Genomic DNA, 24779 nt, shown 5'->3' on the forward strand with positions numbered 1-24779 from the left:
ATCTTTTTTAAAATGTTGGGTTGCTTAGTTAGTTTGTACTTGCCAAATAAAATACTAAAACCACATGCATTCATATAAGATATCATTAGAGTTATGAAAACATGTTTCTGTCTAACTATGAAAACATTTGTATATATATGTTTCGATAATTGAAACCGAACCTTTCTAACTCATGGTGTTGGATATTATAATATGGTTGGACCTCGACAGCAACCATTTACCATTTACCAAGTTACCTGCACACACACAATAACATATTATTAAAGATAATCCGGACAATGTAAAAGCATGATTATGTGCTAATGGTTGAATGTCATAACATACAATAAAAAAAAACTGATCTTACTCACCATTTTTTCACATTCGCATATAAGATCAACATCTGTAAATTGCTAATATGATATAAGTGGAGTAGGAAGTAAATTGCGAATGTGAGCCGGTGATGGAAGAGTCAGGAATAGGAGGGTATATATAGATTTTAAATAAGGGGTAGGTTTTCTAATTTTTTTCAATAATTTGCACACGCATTTAATCTAGTTTATCAAATTTGGAACTGCTACCAAGTTAAGCGGGATTATGAAAATATATTTTGATAGGTAATTAATGAATTGATTGAATGCAAAGCTATACTACAACAGATTTCTCGAAATTTTACTGGCATATGAAATCGAATATATATACCATTATAATTTGAGTAAATAGTCAACGTATATATATTGTTAGTTAAAGAATATCTTACGTATATGGAATGAAATCACTCATACGAATCAATCATGAAAATAGGATACGAATTTAATTTGAATAACAAATAAAAGAAAAATCTTATTTACTTTAAAACGTTAAAATATAGAAATGAAAAATGGGATAGTATGGAAATATTAGTAACAACTTACTAAAAAATGCCTGAATCTGTTATGCGTGAAATTTCAGGAAGATATCTAAATATGAATGATAAAACAACTAATCACGGAATCAGTTATAGTCGGGATTTTGAAATTATATACATTCCTATATTTTTGTAAGAAACTCAGATATCAAGATCAAATTTAAAGGTAATATTATGGGAATATGGTAATTTAAATAATTTAAATTATATTTGGAAGCATACATGGAAACTATAATATTCATGTTTTGGAAGCATATATGGCAAGTGCTATATTTGATCTGTGTAATCCGCTTATTTGTGGAAATAAGATTTCCTCACTAATTCTCAAAACAATCGTAGTGGGATAACTATTGGAAACAACAAAAATTGTAGCTAAGGTGCATCGAACTTGGCACCTTCCGGAATATTTGAGCTTCATTGGACCAATATGCTATTAGAATTTTCTCAGCAAAATATACAATGTATTGCTTTTATTTATTATTTAGACGTGAAAAAGCCATTTTAAAAGATCCGACCCGGGATCCGCGTGTTTATCCGTTTAGGATATGAACAAAATTTTGTTTTTACCCTTAATGAAGATATATTATTTGGTTATAGCTTCAATGGCATACCCTTGTAATTTCTTACAAAACGAAGGTTTAGTCCATAAACTGTGTTTCAAAATAATAGTAGGGATACAACATAAACGAAATCATTAAAAAAAACACAAAATCATAGTTCATAGTTCATACAGAAGACGACACAAAAGTACAATGAAAATCACTTTTTGAAACCGACGTCATCTGGGCCAAATTCTTCAAACATATCGACCAAATCATTTCAAACTATGCTAGTCAGCATCTCGGGTTTATTGCCACCACTCGCCCATATCCTCTTGAGAGCACGTATCTGGGATCTGAATAACGTTCAAGCCACCAAATTAAACTGTGTCCAGACCGTTAAAGTATGCTTTGGATCCCACGTGTATTTACGCTACAATTAAAGGAAAGAAACGATAAGAGTATAGAATAATATCAATATGGTTTGTTTTATTGATCTTACCGCGAGGAGGAGAAACCACCGTCTGTTAAAGTGGAAGGGAATCAAGCGGTACGTCGGTCACGCATGGTGCCAGTTGTGTTGAAGTATTCCTCCAATCGCGATAGAGAGAACGTGAAGGAACTTGAACCACGTAACAGTGGTTGTGTCAACCCAGGAACCCACACGGGGGTTTAGAACCGGAATATTCTCCCGACCAGTGGCGCAAATGATCGCTTCGACATCTCTAAAATACTGTCCGTCGATGTGAGGAACAACTTCCATGTCGATAGTAAGATGTAACAGATAGACAGATCTGTGATTTAGGAGTAGATAAAGAGAAACAATAGAAACGAAGAATGAGATGAAAGAGAGTCAGACATATGAATGAGGAGAATATAAAGGAAAAACGAAAGGTCGCGTCTATTATTAGGTTAACTTATGCTTTCCCGTCAAAATATCGCTTGACGGATGAGTTATAATATTTACGGGAAAACGAAAGGTCATGTTATGGCTGAGTTATAGAAAGTAAATGGCTGATGTATATGACTTTATAGCTGAGTTATAATATTTACGGGAAAACGAAATTCATCTTCGAAATAACTTTCTTGAACTATGGTCCAACCAAATAATATACTATTATCCCATCTCTGTATATATACAAGTATTCCCGTTACTTTAGTCTATTACCTCTCAACTACAAACTAGAATAAAATTATTGTTTACAACACTATGTCCGATCGAGCACCCAAGATGCCGGATCTCCCCGACGACGTTTTCATAAAAATCGTTTCCCCTGTTGGAGAAGATGCTGCAGAAGATCTATGGTCCTCACTTGGTTCTATTTTAAGGGCTGGTCATAGGGGGAAAAAATGTAGTATACAGTAATGAAGTTCTAAAGACAGCTGCTATCTATTGCCTTTGTACTGATCCATCATAAATCAACACATCCAATGCCCCTGATGGTGGCCTCCAAATCGAAGGGCGGCACAGGGCTTTCTTCGTCAAATGCTTTGACGCCGGCAACCCCATTGCCATTTACTACGAAGGGCTAAGGGTTGTGGCTGAGGATAGAGATATCCATCATGGGATTGATATTCTCAGTCGTAATGTACCGGCCGATGCTTATGCCACCTTAGCATGTGGGGTACTAAGTATTTGTCAAGGGAATGAGGTTATGGTCGTCCATTACCTCCAGCTGTTTGATGCAAATCATTATCCTCTGATGTCTTCGGGTGCCATGGTAACCGGTAATGATTTTTTGTTTGAGTTATCTCGTTATAAGACGGATCGGAAAAACTCATACACAGCCTCCCTTCGCTATCCTGACAGCCGCCACTCCCTTCACCCGCATGTGCTGTGATGTGTTATTTAGATAACAGTCTCCATCTTCTCAACGGTCTCCATCCTCTAATGTGCAAAAACTGTTACCTTTGGTGGTTGTCCCTCAAAGTCTCTGAGATCCTAGAGGATTTCCAGCAGTGAATTCCAGTTTTACCTTATCAACTCGTGACTCTAAATTTTGTTTATTTGAAAATAATTATTTTTCATTTCTTAGGCGAGTATCTTTTTTCATGTATTAAAGGTCCCTATTTTCCACATTTTAGTATCTCCTCTCATTTATCGGTTGAGTTATTGTAAATTTATGGCTGAGTTATATTAAATTTATGGCTGAGTTATCATAACAAACAATCTGAAAGCAAATGACTGATTTATACGAATTTACGGTTGAGTTATGTCGATTCATAACACCGCATAGTGATTTATAAATCCGTAATGGCTAAGATATTGTAATACCGGCTAAATTATAAATCCGTAATGTAGGATTTTTATAGACTTATAGTGATTTTCATTAGTTCTATTATTAGGTTAACTTATGGTTCCCCGCCAAAATATCGCTTTACGGCTGATTTATAATAATTACGGTATAATGAAAGGTCATGTGATGACTGAGTTATAGTGAGTTTTAGCTGAGTTATCACAAGAAACAATCTGAAAGAAACAATCTGATATATATGACTTTACAGCTGAGTTATAATATTTACGGAAAAACGAAAGGCCTCGTCGATTCATGTGACAGCTGAGTTATAGTGATTTATAAATCCATAACGGCTGAGATATCATAATACCGGCTAAATTATAAATCCGTAATGTAGGATTTTTATAAACTTATAGTGATTTTTACACGTTCTATTATTAGGTTAACTTATGGTTTCCCGCCTATTATTAGGTTAACTTATGGTTTCCCGCCAGTGGAATCAATGGGGGTTGCGTTCCAAGTTTTAGTATAAATAGGGAAAGGGTTGGAAATGTTCAGAGCATTCCAAACTAGAACGAAACTAGCAAAGATGCCAGTGACTACCCGATCTGTATGGTTGAAACGAGCCCGAGAACTGACAGCCGCTGGAACTAGCGGTTTCGATCCAAATGCGTCAGATAATGCCCCCCCTCAAGAGGAGATGGAGACGTCTCGATCCCGTGAAGGGGATCCTTTGCAAAAGGAACTCCGGATGTACCGAGCTCGCCGCAAGAGACTTGACGTGTATATTAAAGCACTTCGTCTTAAACTCGAGCAAGTCTTTTGGCTCTGCCGGTTGGAAGGGACTATCCGAGTCCTAGATGAGCTCATTGCCGAAGGTTTTTTCTGGCGAAATGGCGCATGTCTTGTCTACTTGCTGAGCATGCCTTGTGCGAAGAACAGGTCTCCCGTATGGTGGTGCCCAACTTATCCGAAGGTGATTACGAACCTTTGGGAGAGTCTGACTTCCCGCACATCATGGACGTCTGGGCCTACCAAGCTTGCCTGGAGAGGCTGAGGCGGTATGTCAACCACTTGGAGTCAATGGACCATTTCTTCCACGAAAGCCATGACGTAGAAGGTCCATGTGCCTTCTTGGAGGAGATGGTGTCCAAGGGCTCCAGAGTGCCGATGGAAAGGCTTGAATCCTTAAGACGGGATTGTCAGATCTGGCGATCTGAACTGAGCAAGCTGGTGGTGGAAGAACCGTTGGAGTCCGATCTATCCGGTCCGGCTCCCATTCTGAGACTTCAGGACCGTCCAGAATGCTAGAGACGATAGCCTTCCCATGGGAACTAGTTCGCTGATAGGATGCTTGTTGCTTTTTTTTATTTTTATTTTTTTTTGGCGAATTGCAGAACTGAATGTAATCAATTCAAATTTAATGGAAAACGAAAGCTGAGTTATAGTGAGTTATGGCTCTCTGGTGTATGTGAGACTTGACGGCTGAGTTATAATATTTACGGGAAAACGAAAGGTCATGTGACGGTTGATTTATATTGAGTTATGGATGAGATATCACAAGAAACAATTTGAAAGTAAATGAATGATATATATGACTTGAGGGCTGAGTTATAATATTTACGGGAGAACAAAAGATCATGTGACGGCTCAGTTATGGCTGAGTTATCACAAGAAACAATTTGAAAGTAAATGAGTGATATATATGACTTGACGGCTGAGTTATAATATTTACGGGAAAACGAAAGGGCATGTGACGGCTGATTTATAGTGAGTTATAGTGAGTTTTGGCTGAGTTATCAGAAGAAACAATTTAAAAGTAAATGAACGATATATATGATTTTACGGCTGAGTTATAATATTTACGGGAAAAAGAAAGGTCATGTGACGGCTGATTTATAGTGAGTTATGGCTGAGATAGTAACGTTATGGCTGAGTTATAGCGCTACCAGAGGCTTGTAAAACCGTAATTGATTGAAGGCGTAATACGCGAAGCGTCGCTTTAGTTCGGTTATAATTACGCGTTGAAGGGGTAAGAATTATGTATTTATGACAAAGCTGTCAGTTCTTGGTAAGAATTATGTATTTATGACAAAGGCTGTCAGTTCTCGGTAAGAATTATGTATTTATGAATCCGAAGGGGTACTTTTCGTAAACCAAAGCGACGCTTCGCGTACTATAAGTACTTTTTGCTCTTGACTTACACATCAAACCTTTGTCTCACGAAAACGTATAAATCATCTCTCAGATTCGACAAATCGTATTACCTTCTTCTTTCAATCCATCAGAAATGGCCCATCGTTCTTCAAGCCATATAAGGTCTGATTTGAAATATCTGAACAGGGATCTTTCGCCAAACGTCACAGCAGGTAAACGCATACATCTTCAGATTAAATTTGTTTTACTGTTAAGGATAAAAGAGATTGAGTGTTTTCCTTTTTGTTAGTAATTGTTGATGACGATATTTTCCGTTGGGAGGCGACTTTAATCGGACCGGTGAACACCCGTTATGAAGGGGGAGTGTTTAAAATAAGTCTTAATTTTCCGCCTGATTTCCCAAATAATTCCCCCAAGGTATCTGTTTTTGATTATACTCCTTTTCATTTTAGCAAGCATGTGTATTAGGACTCCTCTTTTTACAGCAACTCAAAAGTTTTTTAAATTAAATTTCTTGATAATGCAGGTTTGTTTCATCAAGAAAATTTGCCATCCAAACGTATCAGATAATGGAGGCATTTACCTAAGAGTGTTGAGGGCCGACTATTGGCATCCCTTGTCGATTGTTAAGCTTTTCAAGGGATTAGTGGAGAGTTGATTGAACCAGAGGTCAATGATGAGGAACAGACCATTGAATATCTTGCCAACCTCCACAAATCTTATAGGAGAAGGTTTGAAGTAATGGCTAGAGAGATGACAAATCAATACGCTGGGAGAGGAAACTGAAATATGAACTTAAATAGTTCAAATCTATTTTTAAAACTCTTGAATAATTTATCTTTTATTTGTTCTTTTTAATAAAATATTTCAGTCTCTGGTATTGTAAACTCCATTTTAAAATAATATTTTATTCAGATTTTATTGTTTTAAAACATTAGAAACAACTTGTAAAACTTTTAAAAAAGCAAATCAAATTGATATATATCATTATAAACAATTTGTAAAACCTTTTAAAACTTTCTAAAAACCAGATATACTCTTGTAAATGAATGATATATATAATTTGACGGCTGAGTTATAATATGTACGGGAAAACGAAAGGTCATGTGATGGCTGAGTTATAGTGAGTATGGCTAAGTTATCACAATAAACAATATGAAAGTAAATGGCTGATATATATGACTTTACGGCTGAGATATAATATTTACGGGAAAACGAAAACTCATGTGACGGCTGAGTTATAGTGAGTTATGGCTGAGTTATAGTAAATTTATGGCTGAGTTATTTAAAGAGATTGATAAAACACCACTAACAACACAACATTAGTTTGCTTGGAATCCATAACCATTAACAACAACATTATGGAAACATAATCCCATCATACACTAGCTCATCCTGCTATCTTAAATAGACCAAACACGACATATAACCAAAAATTATCACAACAATCATCATCTTCATCCTTGCTTTCAATTCTGATTTTGCATCTTCAACCCTCTCAAATAGCTCTTTCTCAAGCTCCATTTGCATCTTCTTCTCAATCTCCATTTCCATTTGTAGTTTTACAGTTTTAACAGAGAAAGTCTCTACCTCATCCAACAGTGCCTCATCGACCCACTTGAAGACGTGGTCATCATTCATAAGCTATCAAGGTGATGGAGACAGCAATTGGAACAAGAACAGATTCAACATAAACCAAATCAACAAGAACAGATTCAACATAACCAAGATAGACTCTACCTTCTGCGCAGCTGCATACCCACAACGGAAGTATCATCGACACCGATTTGACTCCGATTTTGAATTTTTGGCCACGATTGCTTCTCCACACCAACATCTCTTAGGCACGCCAACAATTGTACCTCGTCCTCTCTCTCGTACATTTGATGCACAACTCGAATCTCCAGATACATTGCTCATGATTCCCAGAACTTGATTTACGAGAATTTGATTTTTTAGGGTTTAAGCATTCGACATTTGGGGATTTTTGTTTTTTAGAAGAAGAACATCACTCGGGTCAACAATTAAATATTAATATTATTAGGAATTAAATATTAATATTATTAGGTTAACTTATGGTTTTCCGCCAAAATATTGCTTTACGGCTGAGTTATAATCATTACTGAAAAACGAAAGGTCATGTAACGGCTGAGTTATAGTGACTTATGGCTGAGTTATCACAATAAACAATATGAAAGTAAATGGCTGATATATATGACTTTACGACTGAGTTATAATATTTACGGGAAAACGAAAAGTCTCGACGATTCATGTTACGGCTGAGTTATAGTGATTTATAAATCTTAGTGGCTGATTTATCGTAATACCGGCTGGGTTATATTAATATGAAACATTACAAAAAGAAATTAAAAAAAAAAAACAAGTTCAGAGTTCATAAAGAAGAAGACACGACATTACAATGGAATTCACTTCTAAAAACCGATTAAGAGGAGGAGGAACCATGAGCTTTTAGTTTATCCCAATCAAGAGGAGGAGGAACCACACACTGGTCGGCATCGGCCTCTGCAATCTCTCTCATCTGCTCTAACCTCTTGTGCTCTGTCGCTAAGTCGACAAGTTCTCCACCCAAGATTTGATTCAGTTGGGATAGTTGAGCGTCGATTAGTTCCACTTGATGCACGAGGACGGTCTTATCTTCCTTCTTCTTCATATGCTCATCCATCATACGCTGAATTTTTGTGTAGCGACGCTTTGTCTCCGCCTCGGCGGCGAGTCTTGTCTGAGTAAAAGCTTCAGACACGGCCAATAGTGATTCCTCTTCCCACTTGTAATCTGGGACTCTTGCTAGCGATATTGCTTTGTCTGACTTGCGTTTTTGACCTCTACAAGAACCCTCTCCGTCCATTGCTCGACTATCAAAATAAAAACAACCGTCACCAACTGATAGGTGCAATGATCGGAAAATATGCAATAGATTGAGAGGGGATGGAGAGAGGAGACTTACATATGCAATGATCGAAGGAAATGCAATATATTGATATTGGTTGTAGAGGAGATTTGTAGGAAATCGAAAATACAATGAGTAAGAAACCAAAACGATACAATGAATTAAGAGAATATAAAGGAAAAACAATAGGAAAACGAAACATCACGTCGATTATTAGGTTAACTTATGGTTTCTCGCCAAAATATTGCTTTACGGCTGAGTTATAGTTTTACGGGAAAACGAAAGGTCACGTCGATTCATGTGATGACTGAGTTATAGTTATCAAAAGAAAGGTCGCGTCTATTATTAGGTTAACTTACGGTTTCCCGCCAAAATATTGCTTAACGGCTGAGTTATAGTTTTACGGGAAAACGAAAGGTCTCGTATTGCTAAGTTATAGTAAGTGATGGCTGAGTTATAGTAAGTGATGGCTGAGTTATCACTAGGAATAATTTGAAAGTAGGTAGCTGAAATATATATATGACTTGACGGCTGAGTTATAGTATTTATAGGAAAACGAAAGGTCTCGTTTATTCATGTGACGGCTGAGTTATAGTGATTTATAGATCCGTAAAGGTCTCGTCGATGTGTCTATTACAACATGGTTTCCCGCCAAAATATTGCCTAACAATAAAATTATTAGTCTATTTATTACCTCTCAACTACAAATATTTACAGGAAAACAAAATTCATCTTCCAAATAACTTTCTTGTACTATTATTCCATCTCTGTATATATGCAAGTATTTCCGTTACTTTAGTCTATTACCTCTCAACTACAAACTAGAATAAAATTATTTTTTACAACACTATGTCCGCTCTAGCACCCAAGATCCCGGATCTCCCCGACGACGTTTTCATAAAAATCGTTTCCCTTGTTGCAGAATATGCTGCAGATTATGGTGGATGGACCTCACTTGGATCTATTTTAAGGGCTGGTCGTAGGGGGAAAAATGCAGTACAATAAAGAAGTTCTAAAGACAACTGCTTTCTATTTCCTTTGTACTGATCCCTCATCAGAAATCAACACATCCAATGCCCCTGATGGTGGCCTCCAAATTGAAGGGCGGCACAGGCCTTTCTTCGTCAAATGCTTTGACGCCGGCAACCCCATTGCCATTTACTTCAAAGGGCTAAGGGTTGTGGCTGAGGATAGAGATATCTAGCGTGGGATTGATATTCTCAGTCGTATTGTAGCAGTGGATGCTTATGCCACCTTAGCATGTGGGGTACTAAGTATTTGTCAAGGGAATGAGGTTATGGCCATCCATTACCTCCAGCTGTTTGATGCAAATCATTATCCTCTGATGTCTTCGGATGCCATTGTAACCGGTAATTATTTTCTAGAATATTTATCTTGTTTTAATACGGCCCGGAAAAACTCATACTCAGCCTCCCATCGCTATCCTGACAGCCCGCCACTCCCTTCACCCGCTTATGTTGTGATGTGTTTTATGGATTATGGTTTCCATTTCTCCGCTATGGAGACTATGATATCATGTGCAAAAACTGTTACCTTCTGTGGTTGTCCCTCAAAGTCTCTGAGATCCTTTAGGGTTTCCAGCAGTGATTTCCAGTTTTACCTTATCAATTCGTGTCTCTAATTTCTGTTTATTTTAAAATAATTATTTTTCATTTATTCGTCTAGTTTCCCATCTTTTTTCATGTATTAAACGTCGCTTTTTTCTTCAGCTAATTCTATGTATCCACCTTTCATGCTTCCACATTTTAGTATCTACTCTCACTTTGAGGCTGAGTTATAGTTTTACGGGAACACGAAAGGTCACGTCGATTCATGTGACGGCTGAGTTATAGTGAATAACGGATGAGTTATCAAAATGAACAATCTATATGGCTGAGTTATCAAAAGAAAGGTCGCGTCTATTATTAGGTTAACTTGCTAAAATATTGCTTAACGGGTGAGTTATAGTTTTACGGAAAAATGAAAGATATAGTCGATTCATGTCATGGCTGAGTTATAGTGAGTTATGACTGAGTTATCGAAAGAAACAATATGAAAACAAACGACTGGTATTTATACGACTGATTATATGGCTGAGTTATATTTTATGACGGCTGAGTTATCGTGATACGGGACAAAATGTCTCGTCAATTCATGTGATGGCTGAGTTATAGTGAGTTATAGCTGACTTATCAATTCATGTGATGGCTGAGTTATAGTACTTGACAGATGAGTAATAACACAAAATAAAATAAATCTCCCTAACTATAGAGCACAAGTTTTCGCATTGTGTCCAACTTGCTTACATGGCGAACATGCGTGTTGCTTCCTAGGGCGTTTATTATCAGTGGCAACTTCCAAAGATGATTTAATCCTACGCTTCTTCGGCCTTCCTGGCTGGTTCACAACAATCGGAGGCAAGCACTTATGATTATACACAACTTCAGGAGCAGGGAATGATTCATTTGGAGGCATGATTGAACCAGCCCATCCGTTAACCAAATTGACACTCCTAAATTTCGGATCGCCCATGGATATACGAGACACATGCATATGCTCTGCAGCTGCAATTGCATGGATGCATGGTATTTTCTCGTGGTCGAAACGACGGCATGTGCAACTTTTTATTTCTAAATTTACAACATGCAAAGATGATCCATATTTTACTTGCACATGTACAGCATCAATCGTTTGTACCTCCATAAGTCTTGCTGCGGTGACACGGTCCTATTAAGAAAAAACGTTTTAGGCTGAGTTATGAAGACAATTACGGCTGAGTTATTGAAACAGTAATGGTTGAGTTATGAAAACTATAATGGTAATGGCTGAGATAAGGAAACAATAACGGCTGAGATGTTGTAACTGTTATGACTGAGTTATCAACATTGACGACTGACTTATGTAAACTTACCTGTAACAGTTTCTCAACACCTCGAGTGAGCGTTGTTAGCTGCGATTTGGCATCCTCTCTCCGTTCAGAAAACCATCTGGTCATCATATCCCGTATCGATTCTAGAAGTCGAACTATGGGAAGACATCTAGCATTTGACAGTGCATTGTTCATTGATTCTGCAATATTCGTTGTCATTAAATTGTACCTTCCACCCGGGAAATGAACACGCACCCACATTCGGACACCAGCTCGTTGGAGGTATCCATGTAGTTTGGGATGACGTGCTTCAATCTCATTGAAAGCCTCATTAAAATCAGTTAGCCTAAAACACTTTGCTGCTTTTTTCACCAGAGGGAACAAATGTTTTCCTTTGAACTTCACCAAGATGTTCTTATACAAATGGTAAGTGCAAATTCCACGCGAAGCCAATGGATACACTTGACCAATTGCTTTCCCTATTGACTTATGTCTGTAGGAGATTATCGCAAGATCCTTTTCGTCTGGAATGGCAACTTTGAGTTGTGTAAAGAACCAACGCCAAGACTCATCATTTTCAGTGTCAACAACAGCGAAAGCCAATGGGAAAATTTGAAAGTTACCATCCTGAGCTAGGGCTGTTAGAAGCGTCCCTTTGTAACTACCATGGAGAAACGTTCCGTCGACAACAACAACTTTGCGCATGAAAGCAAACCCAGCAATACTCGCACCAAAAGCAATAAAAACATATTTGAATCTATCTTCATCACCTATTTGAAGATGCGTGACTGTACCCGGATTTTCCCTTCTTAACTTGTATATGTAAGAAGGCAACTTGCTAAAACTTTCCTCAGGAGTTCCCTGATCGATCTGCCTTGCATTCAGCAACGTTCGATATGCCTTCCAATAACCCATCTGTTGACACCAACAAATTAATAAATCAGCCATAATATATATATAACTCAGCCGATACATTTGAATTAGTCAGCCGTAAAATGTAAATAACTCAGCCTATACATAACTATAACTCAGCCATTATTATCAATAAGTCAGTCGAAACATAGTAATTACCTTTAGACTAAATTGCTTATTGAAAATGACTCCGACACTTTTAGGTTTGACATCCGGACCAAGATCACCAAGATAGTCCCTGTAAAGACCTGCCAATACATCAGCTGTTGATTGGCGGCATCTAGTAGAACGTTCCGTCACAGAACATGTGTGTTCCAAATCGTATACAAGAACATGAAAATCCGGGTCATCCCCTTGTACAGATGCACGAACTCTCCAAAGACATCCTTTAACCCAACACCTAAAAACCACTTGTCTCGGATTTGAGGTTGGTACATTAAAATCAAATCCATCCCTAACTGAAATAAGTTTCACGTGATTCCTGAACTGCTTTTTGCTACTGTATCGTTGTCCTACAGCAATTTTTAGCGTTGACACCTCCAACCTAATAGCCTCCGGATTCATCTTCGATACGGCAAAGTTATCATCTTTATGAGTTTTCTTCTGAGGAGGCGGAGTAGGTGGGTCTTCCACTTTACTTTGAGGCTCGCCCAATACAGAAAACTTCTCGTCATCAGATGACTCACCATTGGAGTCGTCGAAAACATCAAATCGGGTTGAAAATTCATCGTCTTCTTCTTCGTCAGATGCTACTTTGACAGCTTCTTCTTCTTCTTCTTCGTTTTCTTTGTCAACGATCTTACCATAATCAAAACAAGTGCCTTCAAATCCCCCACCGCACACTTCGTATGTAGATTCTGCTTTCGAGTCTCTGCTTCGCCGAATCATACTTCCTCTAGCTCCACTAGTTTCTGTAGACTCTTTCGCCGAAAACTCTACACAGATACGTAGCTGATCGGTTTTCCATAGCCCCAAAAAACATTGCAACTATCGATCATTGGAGACAAAAACTGGTGGAGTATCATGCGCCATATGTTTCATTGCCCTGTTCGAGAACATGTAGCTCAGCTTTAGCTCATGGCTAAACGAGTCCAATCCGTAGTCTTCAAGAACAAGCTTCTCGTGTGTTGTGCCTCCATCTATCTGCACAACTATACACCCTCTATCGTCGGAGTTAAATACATATCTCTGTGTCTTTATCCAATTACCGGACACAACTAGTACCGGAACTGAATCTATGAATGAAGAACAAGGTAGAGAAGAAGTAGAAGAACAAGGTGAAGAAGAAAGTGAAGAAGAAGTAGAAGAAAAAGGTGAATAAGAAGGTAAATAGTTTACTTATTAACCAGTTGAAGAATAAGAGTCGAACGACGTTTCGTATTTCCGGAGAAAAAAGATGATGACATGGAATGCTGACATGGATGCTACGTCCGACGTGGCAAGTCAGCCATCAAACAATACCATAACTCGGCCTAATTAAATCTCAGCCACAACATGAAAAACATTACAGTAATTAAAAAGCAAAAAAAATTGCTGTCAAACTCAGCCACTTCATCAACTGAAAATATGTAACTCAGCCGTATCGTTTGATAAGTCAGCCGTAACTGACATTCTAGTAATTAATCTTTTGCTAATAAGTCAGCCGTCAAATGGCTGAGTTGTCAATAAGTCAGCCTATCACGGCTGAGTTATTGTTTTTTTACCATAACTCAGCCGTAAAAACATCTAATAAGTCAGCCGTTTTTCATAACTCAGCCAGTCGGAAAATGGTAACTCAGCCGTGTCGTATTGATAAATCAGCCAAAATTTTGACAACTCAGCCGTGTCGTATTGATAACTCAGCAAAAATTTTGACAACTCAACCGTCGGGTGAAAACTCAGCCATAAGGATGGCTGAGTTAGAGCATAACTCAGCCAGATTTTAATAAGTCAGCCGTAACGCTTGGCTGACTTATGAGCATAACTCAGCCAGATTTTCATAAGTCAGCCGTCCGCTCTTACTCAAATGTTTTTCCGATAACTCAGCCACAACATACCTATAACTCAGCCGCAACATACTCTGTAACGCGTTACGGCTGAGTTATGGTTACACGTCAGCGATTTCTGACGTGGCGTCTGACGTGGCAATGGCATTTTTGTAATAACGTTTTTTCCGGTAACTTAAAACAGGGGCACGCTAGGTATTTTTAAAATACCCGAAACATTCTAGTAATAAAAAAGTTTTTTGTAGATTCTGGTAATATTACCTAAAATGAGTAACATTTGAGTAATTCACCCAAAAATGTCTCCAAAAATATATATAGATGCTTATGTAAACTCTTAGAGCAAGTCCATTGGGGGATTTAGCAAGAGTATTTAATTAAGAATACCATATTTGCTAACAAACTTTTCAATTATACCATATATTACAACATCTTTTCCCTCCTACCATAAAGGTTACTTAAAAAGACAATAATGCCCTCGGAGTTGTAAGCTGCAATTCTATTTTTTTTTTTTTCTTTTGTCAATATTAATGAGCATTAATTGTTTGGAATGACTAGACAAACAAGTGGGACCTGTAGTGGACACTTTATAAATTATATTTAATTTAATTTATCTACAGGTTACGGATAGTTTGTAAATTATATACATTTTGGGGTTAGAGATCTAGTGGGTGGGGTAGCATAAGTCTATGGACAAAATTAGTTATGTGGACAAAGTTTGTCTCATAGACAAGTTGAAGAGTATAAACTTATCCATTAGCTTAAAGTACTTGTCCATTGTCAAGTATGTTGTCTACAAGTTTTTTGTAGATCATGTAGTACATGATCTGATTAATAGTGGAAAAGTGGAGATTTTAGAAGTGTAAATTTGGTTTATTAAGTAAATAAATTAATGTCTTTGTAAAATAATTTGTCCATCACAAGATTAATAGTTTTTGTGAATTTGAAGACATGTAGAGATAATCAATGGAAGAAAAAAGAGATGAGGAAATCACTACAAGAAAATTACTAGAAGACGTCGGTTTCTTAACATCGGTTCTCAAACCGACGTGAAAACCAAATAAAGGAAGGAATTTAACGTTGTTTAATAAACTGACATTAGTTTTAAGTTTAACTAATCAATAATAATATTAATAAAATTACGATAGAGTGTTTATCTTCTTCTTCCTTACAAAATCAAAATCGGAGATCTCTTTTCATAATCTGAAAATCGGAGAACGCTTAGTTTTTTCTTAGCTTGCTCTTCGATTGCGATGAAATTGATCATCATCCATATCACGAGGTTTAAGATCCAACATCGAAGGAACAAATCTCACTCGAATTCGAGGTTTTCGTTCTCTATCTCCAACGGCTTTTTTTGATAGCTTGTGATCGATGATTTGTATTCGTATGGTACATTTTTTTCGAATTTTGTTTTGTTTCTGAATAAGTAGTTCAAATTTAACAGTGCGTTTAGGTTTCGTTTCAGGATTTGATGGATTCGTGAAACATTTGGGGCTAGGGTTCTTCAGCGGCGAATCCCAAATTTTTGAATTCATAACATGAGTAAGTCTTTTGATTTGAAACAGAGCATTCAATTCAACATTTACTGATTTATATTTCCAATTTCAGTGTAGAAAGATGAATAATGCATAGTTGTTTTCGATTTGATTCCTATATGTTGTCGTGTTTTACTCAAACTGTTGACATAGCTATGAATAATGGATATTATGGCTTTTTGCAAGTACAAATTACTAAATACCACACATTTGAAGTACTTGGTATTGATTGTCAAAGTTCTTTGCAATTTTTTAATATGTGTTTCTAGGTGAGTGTGGAAAATCGTATATAACAACACAACTCTGTTAGAATGAGGAGAGTCAGAGACATAGAACAAGTTTGTTGATCTGTCTATTGCATTACGAGGGAGATCTAATGGAAGCTAGTCTCCAATAAAGCAAGAATTTGTAGGGTTAGTCGTCTGTTCCTTTTATATGTTGTATTATGAGTTTGAGGTTTAGTTTTAAAGTTTCGGATGTGTTCATTGTTTTGCAAGCCTTAGTAAAGGTTTTCCACTTACATTATGTGTTTCTTTAACACTCTATACTTTATTCCTTTTATTTTTTCCAGATTTCTCTATCAGTCCAAAGAAAATTCTGAAACTTGAAAGTGTTGTTCCAAGTAAGGCTCATTTTCTTATCGAGTATCTCCAGTGCTTATTCTGGAAATATGTAAACAACTCTCTCCATTCTCAAACTTTAAAAATGATTCTTCTGATGGTCTATTTTTCAGCCTCCTTGTGACAATCCTAATGGATACGAGCTTGCCTCAGAACGTTCGACCCCTATCCATAGTTCCATAAGGTAAAGTGTTTCATTCATTCATTCATTAATTTCTCCCATTTAGCTCCAGTACACTGGTAATTTGTTAGCACTGTTAAGTAATCGTTGTGTTTGTCTTTCTTGGGATTGCTATAGAACTTATACACTGCATTCTGTCGCCAGTTTTGCAAGTATTCTTGCATTTATGATTTCGTTGTCTAGAGCCTTTTCATCCATAGTGTTTGAACTTTCTTTTATTAAATCATGAGAGAAGAAAACTGAGAAAGAAAGAGGTTAATGATGTTGGATATACAGGATGCAGGTAGAAAGCATTGTGTTGAATTTCTAATCCGATTACAGTCATATCATATCAATGTCCTCGGGTCCCAATGACAAGTGAAGTCACCAGAGAATGTGGAAAGCTGCAAAGAAATGGGGAGAGACAATAGAGCAAACATTGATAACATATGCTATTGATGCTATTAGAGAGTATAGGTTTACTACAGTAATAAACATCTCTTGTATTTGTTATAACTTATAAGATTGTATCCATGCCACTAGAAAATTTTATACAGAGTTACATTCCATATAAAACGATATCATGTTCGAATATCTAACTTTTATATAGATTAATATTTTTAATGAATTTTTATTTATAATTGTCATGTATTAAATAAATTGGAATATAATATAATCAAATAATCACTGCACATACGTCGGTTGCATGAGTGACGCTAATTAAAGTCACAATAAAACTGACGTTAAATTTATGAAAACGACGCAAATATTCTAACGTTAAACTAAATGTCAGTTCTATAACCGAAGTTATTAATTTTAGCGTCGGGTCGTGAGAAGTCGGTTTCCAAACCGACGCCAATATATTGGAGTCATTAGACAACCGACGTTAACCATGATTATAAATGATGTAACTTACCGTGTTTTTTGTAGTGAAAAAAAATGAATATGATAAGTGTTTCTTAAAGATGTGGAGACAATTAATGGAAAAAAAAGAAGATGAGAAAGTTGAAAAGTTAATACAACAAAATAAAATAAAATAAAAAACTTTATTTTAGTTATGATAAAAAGAAGGAAATGATAAACGTTATTTTAGTATTTATCTATTATGCTTGTGGTATTTCTTAAAAGGAATTAGCAAATGTGGTAGAAATGATAAGTTTAGTTTTTGAATGTAGTAGAATTGTTAAAATTCTCTTACTATTTTTTGGACAAAAAATAAATCAAAATTAATAAAAAAACACAAGAGTTGCCTTTTATTTAGTAAGTTTTAACACCGACTCTTGTTGGGAGAGCTGGTTAAAGTGTAGACATATCATTGGTTTTATCTTTGATATAAAAAAAAATTATTTTGCTTCATTTTTTTCTTCTTCTCTCTCTTTCACGAAAATCTCTCGTTTCATCCCAAAAGCTTCATTTGTGTACTTCACAGATCTTTCTGTCTGAACCGATCCATCCCGAAGAAGACGAACATAAAAAATATCTCAACTGGGTTAGCAAAACAAAAAAAAACTTTTTTAAATATCTTTTAATTCGTCGTTTCTTATACAAACCAATTCTATGTCAGGTCAGTCTCGTTCTCATTCCTTGTTTCATCTTTTGATTCTTGATCAATCTGGGTGTGTGCTTGATCAATTTGGGTGTGTGCTTGATCAATTTTAGTAAGGTCAATCTGGGTGTGTGCTTGATCTATCAAGTTTTGATTTATCGACATACCCAGATTGTGATTTATGTGTGAGATTACGCTTTAGGGTTTTTGAAGTTATGGGTAGTTCTTGAAACTTTTAGTTAGGGTGTTTTGAACCTGAATTTGGGAGCTTTCCTGCGAATTGTACCAAGCCCTTGTTTAAAGTATGTGTTTGTACAGGTAATCAAGAACCAATCTTGGTGAAGGAAGAGAGTGTGGTAAGTTTACAAAATTGTTTCAGCTCAATTTTGTTGCTTGATTGATGAACAGAAGATGATGATTTAATTGTGTTTATATTTGCCTTTCTTGCAGAACATGGGACACAAGAGATGGTTTTTCCTGCTGGCAATTTTTGCTTGTCTTCTTTCCTTTTCATCTGGTAGAGTTTAATAAATTATGCAACTTTTATTATGACTCTTTGTACACAGTTTTTAATACTCCTTCTGAGCATAATATCAAGATTTGAAATTTCTGTGGAATGATAGTACTTTTGAAGATATTAATACAATGTGACATGGATCCTCAATCTGGAAAAGTGATGATTTTATATGTACCTGTATGGCTATCAATGAATAATGTCAATTTCTATGGTGTGAGTCGTGTGACTTGTTTCTTCTTATTTCAGTTCTCAAATTGAAGAGTGATGATGGTCGACCTGTTTACAACCGTACGCTTGCCAAAACACTTGTGGAGTATACTTTTGCGGTAAGTTTATGGAGACTTAGTAAAGCAAAAGAAAAAAAGGCCTGTAAACATCTGCTTTCTTTGACCACATCATTCCCTATATAGTATGCATAACTCTATTTTCATCGTATTATGTCTAACATTGGTCATACTTTTTGTACTTGGCTTGCAGTTCAAAATCGTCTTACTACTGGAGACCGCATGCTTGCTTGGACCAATGGCTCTCCGGTGACATGTGTGTTCTGCTCCTGCCCTGTAGAGACTCGTGATCACTTGTTTTTTGCTTGTCCCTATGCTGCAGAAATCTGGACGTCAATAGCGAGAGATGTCTTCAAGGCAAGGCTCTCCACTTCATGGCCTACAATTTTGGATTACCTCTCGGAAACTCAGCATGATCGCATACAAAGTTTCCTGACCAGATATGTCTTTCAACTCTCCGTCCACTCGATATGGCGGGAACGGAACTCTGGGCGGCATGGTGAACCCCGTGCTCTGCTATCAACCTCACTCTCTGAATGGATAGACAGATTCTTAACCAGCTCTTGGCAATCCAAAAATTAGGTGATCGACACTACGAGCAAGGCTTACAAGGTTGGCTCGCAACTCGGCTCTAATGACACAACTTCTAAACTATCTATTTCTACAGGCTTCCTCTGTTTTCTCAAAGCATAACATTTATTTTTCAAAAATAAGAACTCAACAAGAGTTTTACCAATGGAGAAGAATAATATTAATCAAACTTCTAAAAGTTCTTATTCTAAAAAAGTACACAATTTAATATTTTAAAATTATTAGAGTCTCAAAATTATATTCTCCCAATGGAGATGCTTCTATAGTCGCAACTCGCAACTGCTGCGTTTAAACTTGTGAAATCTATAACAGCATCTCGGATTTTATTTTTTATTTATTGAATTACAGCTAAACAAATATATAGATTTTTTTAAGTTATACGATGTGTAGTGTACCAATCAAAATGTTTTTATTAGATGTCCAGTTTGAGGAGGTGTGGCATTTGGAAGTGCTGAATAAAACTGATGTACGTGTCACGTGAAGCGAAAACATATTTTATTTTGATTGTACTGATGATAAATTTATTTCTGTCATTTTATTGCTACTTTTTTTCAATAATTCAATCCACGCGAGTGTATTACAGCTCCAAATTTATCAAATTAATTATAAGATAATTATTTCAATAGAAGTAAAATTAGGATAGGGGTTACGAAACCTAAGCCCCAATTTTGACTTTCGATAAGACTATATAATTTCAGTAATATCTATAACAAACTCAGAAACCAATCCCTATTCCCTAGTAATCAGCTTGAACATAGTTACATACACACTGTGTGATGACTGACTTTTTCCTTTTACTTCTTCTCTCTCCAACAAATCTATAAACACCATCAAATGTATTTTTCATTTCTTCTCAAAACCTAAGAACAAAAAAATGGACATTGAATCTTCTTCATCTCCATCATCACGTGCTCTTCTTAAGAAGGAGAAAGGAGGATGGAGAGCTATCAAGTACATTATTGGTTCGTTTTTTACGTTCTTCATTATTTGACATTTTTTTTTTCTTTGGGTTTTATAAAATTAAATAAAATATTTTTATTTCGGGTTTATGAAGCAAATGAGTCGTTTGAGAAGCTGGCGTCAATGAGCTTAATAGGGAATCTATCAGTGTATCTCACAACAAAATACAATCTCGGTGGTGTCTTCTTGGTGAATGTCATCAACATTTGGTTTGGTTCTTGCAACGTTCTTAGTCTCGCTGGTGCTTTTGTCTCTGATGCTTACCTCGGAAGATTTTGGACTCTTCTCCTTGGTTCCATAGCCTCCTTCATCGTAATTTTCCCTTCCTCTCTCTTCATTTTCAACACCGTAAAAACCAGGAACCTAAAGTGTATGGTTAAGTGTTTGCTCTAGTGCGTAGACTTGTTCTATGGGTTAGGACTAAGGAACTTTTACGATTATCGTTGTGGTTTTGAACATTGTTTCTATGATAGGGAATGGGAATAATTGCTCTAACTGCGGCTCTCCCAAGGTTAAGACCCGAGGCTTGCAACGATCCATCGAATTGTTCAAACCAGCCCACGAAATGGCAGCTTGGGGTTCTTTTCTCCGGTCTAGGTTTACTAGCCATTGGAGCAGGAGGAATCAGACCGTGCAACATCGCATTTGGAGCAGATCAATTCGATACAAGCACTAAAAAAGGCAAAGCTCAGCTTGAAACGTTCTTTAACTGGTGGTACTTCTCCTTCACTGTGGCTCTAGTCATTGCACTGACAGGTGTCGTTTATATACAGACTAATATCAGTTGGGTCATTGGTTTTGTGATCCCCACGGCTTGTTTTGCACTCTCCATCACCACCTTCCTCATCGGTCAGCACTCTTACATTTGTGCAAAACCTGAGGGCAGTGTGTTCGCAGACATTGTTAAGGTTGTTGTTGCGGCCTGTAAGAAACGTAAGGTGAAACCTGGAGCAGATCTAACGTTCTACGTAGGCCCTTCTGATGATGGATCATCCACCACTTTGGTCCGAGACAAACATAGGTTAGTTCGTTACATTAATTAGATTATGTATTTGCTTCTAAAATGAATTAAAATTATACTTTTAATATTTAAAAATTTATAAGTAAGTAATTTGCATCTTCTAAAATAATTTTTTTTTCTTTCTAAATCAGTTCACAACTTTTGGTATTTTAGACCAAAAACCAAATTATTAATGTAAATTTGCATAATTATGGGTATTTCCAAACGAAGAAAGTTTCTTCAAGAAACACTTTGCGGTATTATATCGATAAGACGCAAACATAATTAGGAACTTTGGTTATCTTTGATGTTTGCGGTTACAGTTTAAACAATATTTTTTATAAGAAACCTTTTTGTTGTCAAAAAGAGAAACTTGTTTATCCTCGATTTTTTGCCATTACAATTCTAAATTTTACTTTTTCTTTTTTGTCAATAAAATATTATCTAAGAAGCGAAATTATTATTATATTCGAAAAATAAGAATTGAGTCTCACTTTATAGTGCTTGAAATTGGCGGTTTAAACAATGACATTAATATATAAGTGTAATATGTAAAGTCTCTAATCTTTGTTAGATGTTTCGGTGTGACAGGTTAAGGTTTGTTGACAAAGCATCGGTGGTAACTAATCCGAACGAGTTAAATGAAGATGGTAAGGCGAAGTATAAATGGAGATTATGTACTATGCAGCAAGTGAAAAACATCAAAAGTGTGACAGCAATTTTACCTGTTTGGGTCACGGGGATCGCGTGTTTCATGCTGACTGACCAACAAAACATTTACGGGATCCTTCAAGCTATGCAAATGGATAAAACATTCGGACCACATAATTTCCAAGTCCCGGCAGGATGGATGAACCTCGTCTCCATGATCACTCTTGCCATTTGGATTTCACTTTACGAGTGTGTTATCATACCAATAGTGAAACGTATCACGGGGCGGAAAAAGCGGTTAACAATGAAACAAAGAATCGAGATAGGTATTAATTTGCCTTTTCTTTTTTTGTTAAGATATATACAAAATTATAGGTTTAGATATTGTCGGTATGAGTGATACAATGTCTTTCTTTTCCTTTCTATTTAGTTTCTCACATTCGCTGGTTGTATTAGGTATCATAATGGGAATCACTTGTATGATTGTCGCGGCATTCCAAGAAAAAAAGCGAAGAGCTTCCGCTCTAAAGAATGGCTCATTCGTATCGCCGGTTTCTATTTTAATGCTCCTTCCTCAGTTTGCTCTGGCGGGTTTAACGGAAGCGTTTTCAGCAGTGGCTCTGATGGAGTTTCTAACTGTTAGGATGCCCGAGCATATGAGAGCAGTTGCGGGAGCGATCTTCTTCTTGAGTTCATCGATTGCAAGTTACATATGCACGCTTCTTATAAATGTGATTGATGCCGTGACACGCAAGGAAGGGAAATCGTGGTTAGGAGACAAAGACTTGAACAAGAACAGGCTTGAGAACTATTTTTTCATAATAGCCGGCATTCAATTCGCGAATCTGCTCTATTTTAGGTTTTTTGCTTCAAGGTTTGCTACTGAGAATAAAAAAGGACACTAAAGATTTTTAGATAAGGCTTCAGAGGTTAGGTTCAATTTCCTTTTTTTTTCTTTAAACTTTCTTGCGTATTTGGACTTACTTTTCTTTTTAAAAAAAATATATTCAAAAGGGTTATTGGTATCTCTAAATTTATGTTATATTATTTTGAGATGCTATGTTACTTTTTTGTTTTATGTAATTTTTTGTGTTACTGGTGTGATGATTTTATAATTTTAAGATCTGGTGTTAGTCAAAATGTTTTGTAATCCTGTTAAATTCTAGTATATATTACTGAATACTGAATATAATGTTTGACATGTTGATTCATAAAAACATAAAAACTTTGGAATGTTTGATGAATATCATAATAAACAAAAATTTTGGAATGTTTCAAATAAACAAAAATAAATTAAATATTCCACATATATTTGAATATAAAAAAGTTTTCTATACATTTTTTTGACTTTTTAAATCAGCTAGCTCCCTAAAATAACAGCACCAATAAATCCATACTTTCATTTCAAATTTTCACAAATTTATTCTCACTGGATCTGTAATGGACCTGCTAATAATATCTCAAGAGATCTCTCCATTTAAATTAATTATGAACTAGATAACAAAAAAGAGGCATGTCTATCAAAAGACTGATGGGCCTTATCACAATAGTTCTTTTTAAGGAATCTTCAGAAGAAGAAAGCAGTAATTTTTTTGCTAATACACTACAGTGGGCTGCCAGTAAAACTGACTTCGAATGTGAAGACAGCTGGAAAAATTTGTGTCTTAAAAAATCTATGAATTTATCTACAAAAGAAACACAGTACACTAAACATTAAAGAGTTGAGTAGAGAATGACGATTGTGTTGTCACAATTCCTATAACTAGTGTAAACTAATTAATTACATATATGATATCTGAATCAGATATATAAGTACGGGTATAATATCCCACATCGTCGAAAAAATTGGACAATGGTTCAGAGTCATACTATAAAAGATACCAAAATAATTCCGAATACAAATGAGTAGAAAGCTTGATTTATCAGATATTCAAACTTTAAAAACTTTTATTTGGTTTATTTTGGTTCTTTATTTTAAAGATTTTTAAAAGGTTAAATATGATAAATATTTAAAACTTTTAAAAACATAAATAGGATAATTATTATACTGTAGATACACAATAAATGTTAAAAATTAAGATGATATAGTATGAGTTAAAATATCTCGGGACATGGTTATATAGCAGAACATATTTTATTAATATTTATATAAATTAGAAAATATCATTAATTCGGTGTTACACGGGTAAAACATCATTTCATTATTTTGTTAATATTGTCAGTATCAGAGAATAGACATACTAATTAAATTGATTAAATAATTATTATGTAAAAAATAAATTATATTACGGTATTATATGGTTTAAACCATAAAATTGACAATTATTATATAGTTATAACATATTTAACCAACAAATACTACTTATAATTTAAATATTTTAGTTATAAATAATTTTGCTCCGTGGTGTACCGCGGGTCCTAA

At 35.9% G+C, this 24779-nt stretch overlaps 2 protein-coding genes and 1 long non-coding RNA gene across 4 annotated transcripts; all 3 read left to right on the forward strand.

The window, feature by feature from the left end:
- The first annotated feature begins 5952 nt into the window (after window positions 1-5952).
- LOC104772678 (ubiquitin-conjugating enzyme E2 5A-like) lies at window positions 5953-6477 on the forward strand. Its single transcript, XM_010497265.1, has 3 exons — window positions 5953-6031; window positions 6109-6236; window positions 6346-6477. Exons 1-3 carry the CDS (start codon window positions 5953-5955, stop codon window positions 6475-6477), a joined length of 339 nt encoding a protein of 112 aa, XP_010495567.1.
- Window positions 6478-18085: 11608 nt separating this feature from the next.
- On the forward strand, window positions 18086-19924 carry LOC147919339 (uncharacterized). 2 transcript variants are annotated; one of them, XR_015594035.1, is made up of 5 exons: window positions 18086-18372; window positions 18673-18710; window positions 18805-18871; window positions 19118-19197; window positions 19349-19924. It is a non-coding gene; the product is annotated as an uncharacterized LOC147919339 (long non-coding RNA). The 2 variants fall into 2 exon arrangements; XR_015594036.1 differs by having other exon boundaries at window positions 18091-18297.
- A 632-nt stretch (window positions 19925-20556) lies between these two features.
- On the forward strand, window positions 20557-23497 carry LOC104771282 (protein NRT1/ PTR FAMILY 2.8). Its single transcript, XM_087506603.1, has 5 exons — window positions 20557-20708; window positions 20801-21018; window positions 21180-21727; window positions 22298-22683; window positions 22814-23497. Exons 1-5 carry the CDS (start codon window positions 20621-20623, stop codon window positions 23260-23262), a joined length of 1689 nt encoding a protein of 562 aa, XP_087362729.1. The 5' UTR covers window positions 20557-20620; the 3' UTR covers window positions 23263-23497.
- The last annotated feature ends 1282 nt before the right edge of the window (window positions 23498-24779 follow it).

This window comes from Camelina sativa, chromosome 20, assembly GCF_030686135.1.
Source record: "Camelina sativa cultivar CO46 ecotype springtype chromosome 20, ASM3068613v1".
Classification (NCBI taxonomy): Eukaryota; Viridiplantae; Streptophyta; class Magnoliopsida; order Brassicales; family Brassicaceae; genus Camelina; species Camelina sativa.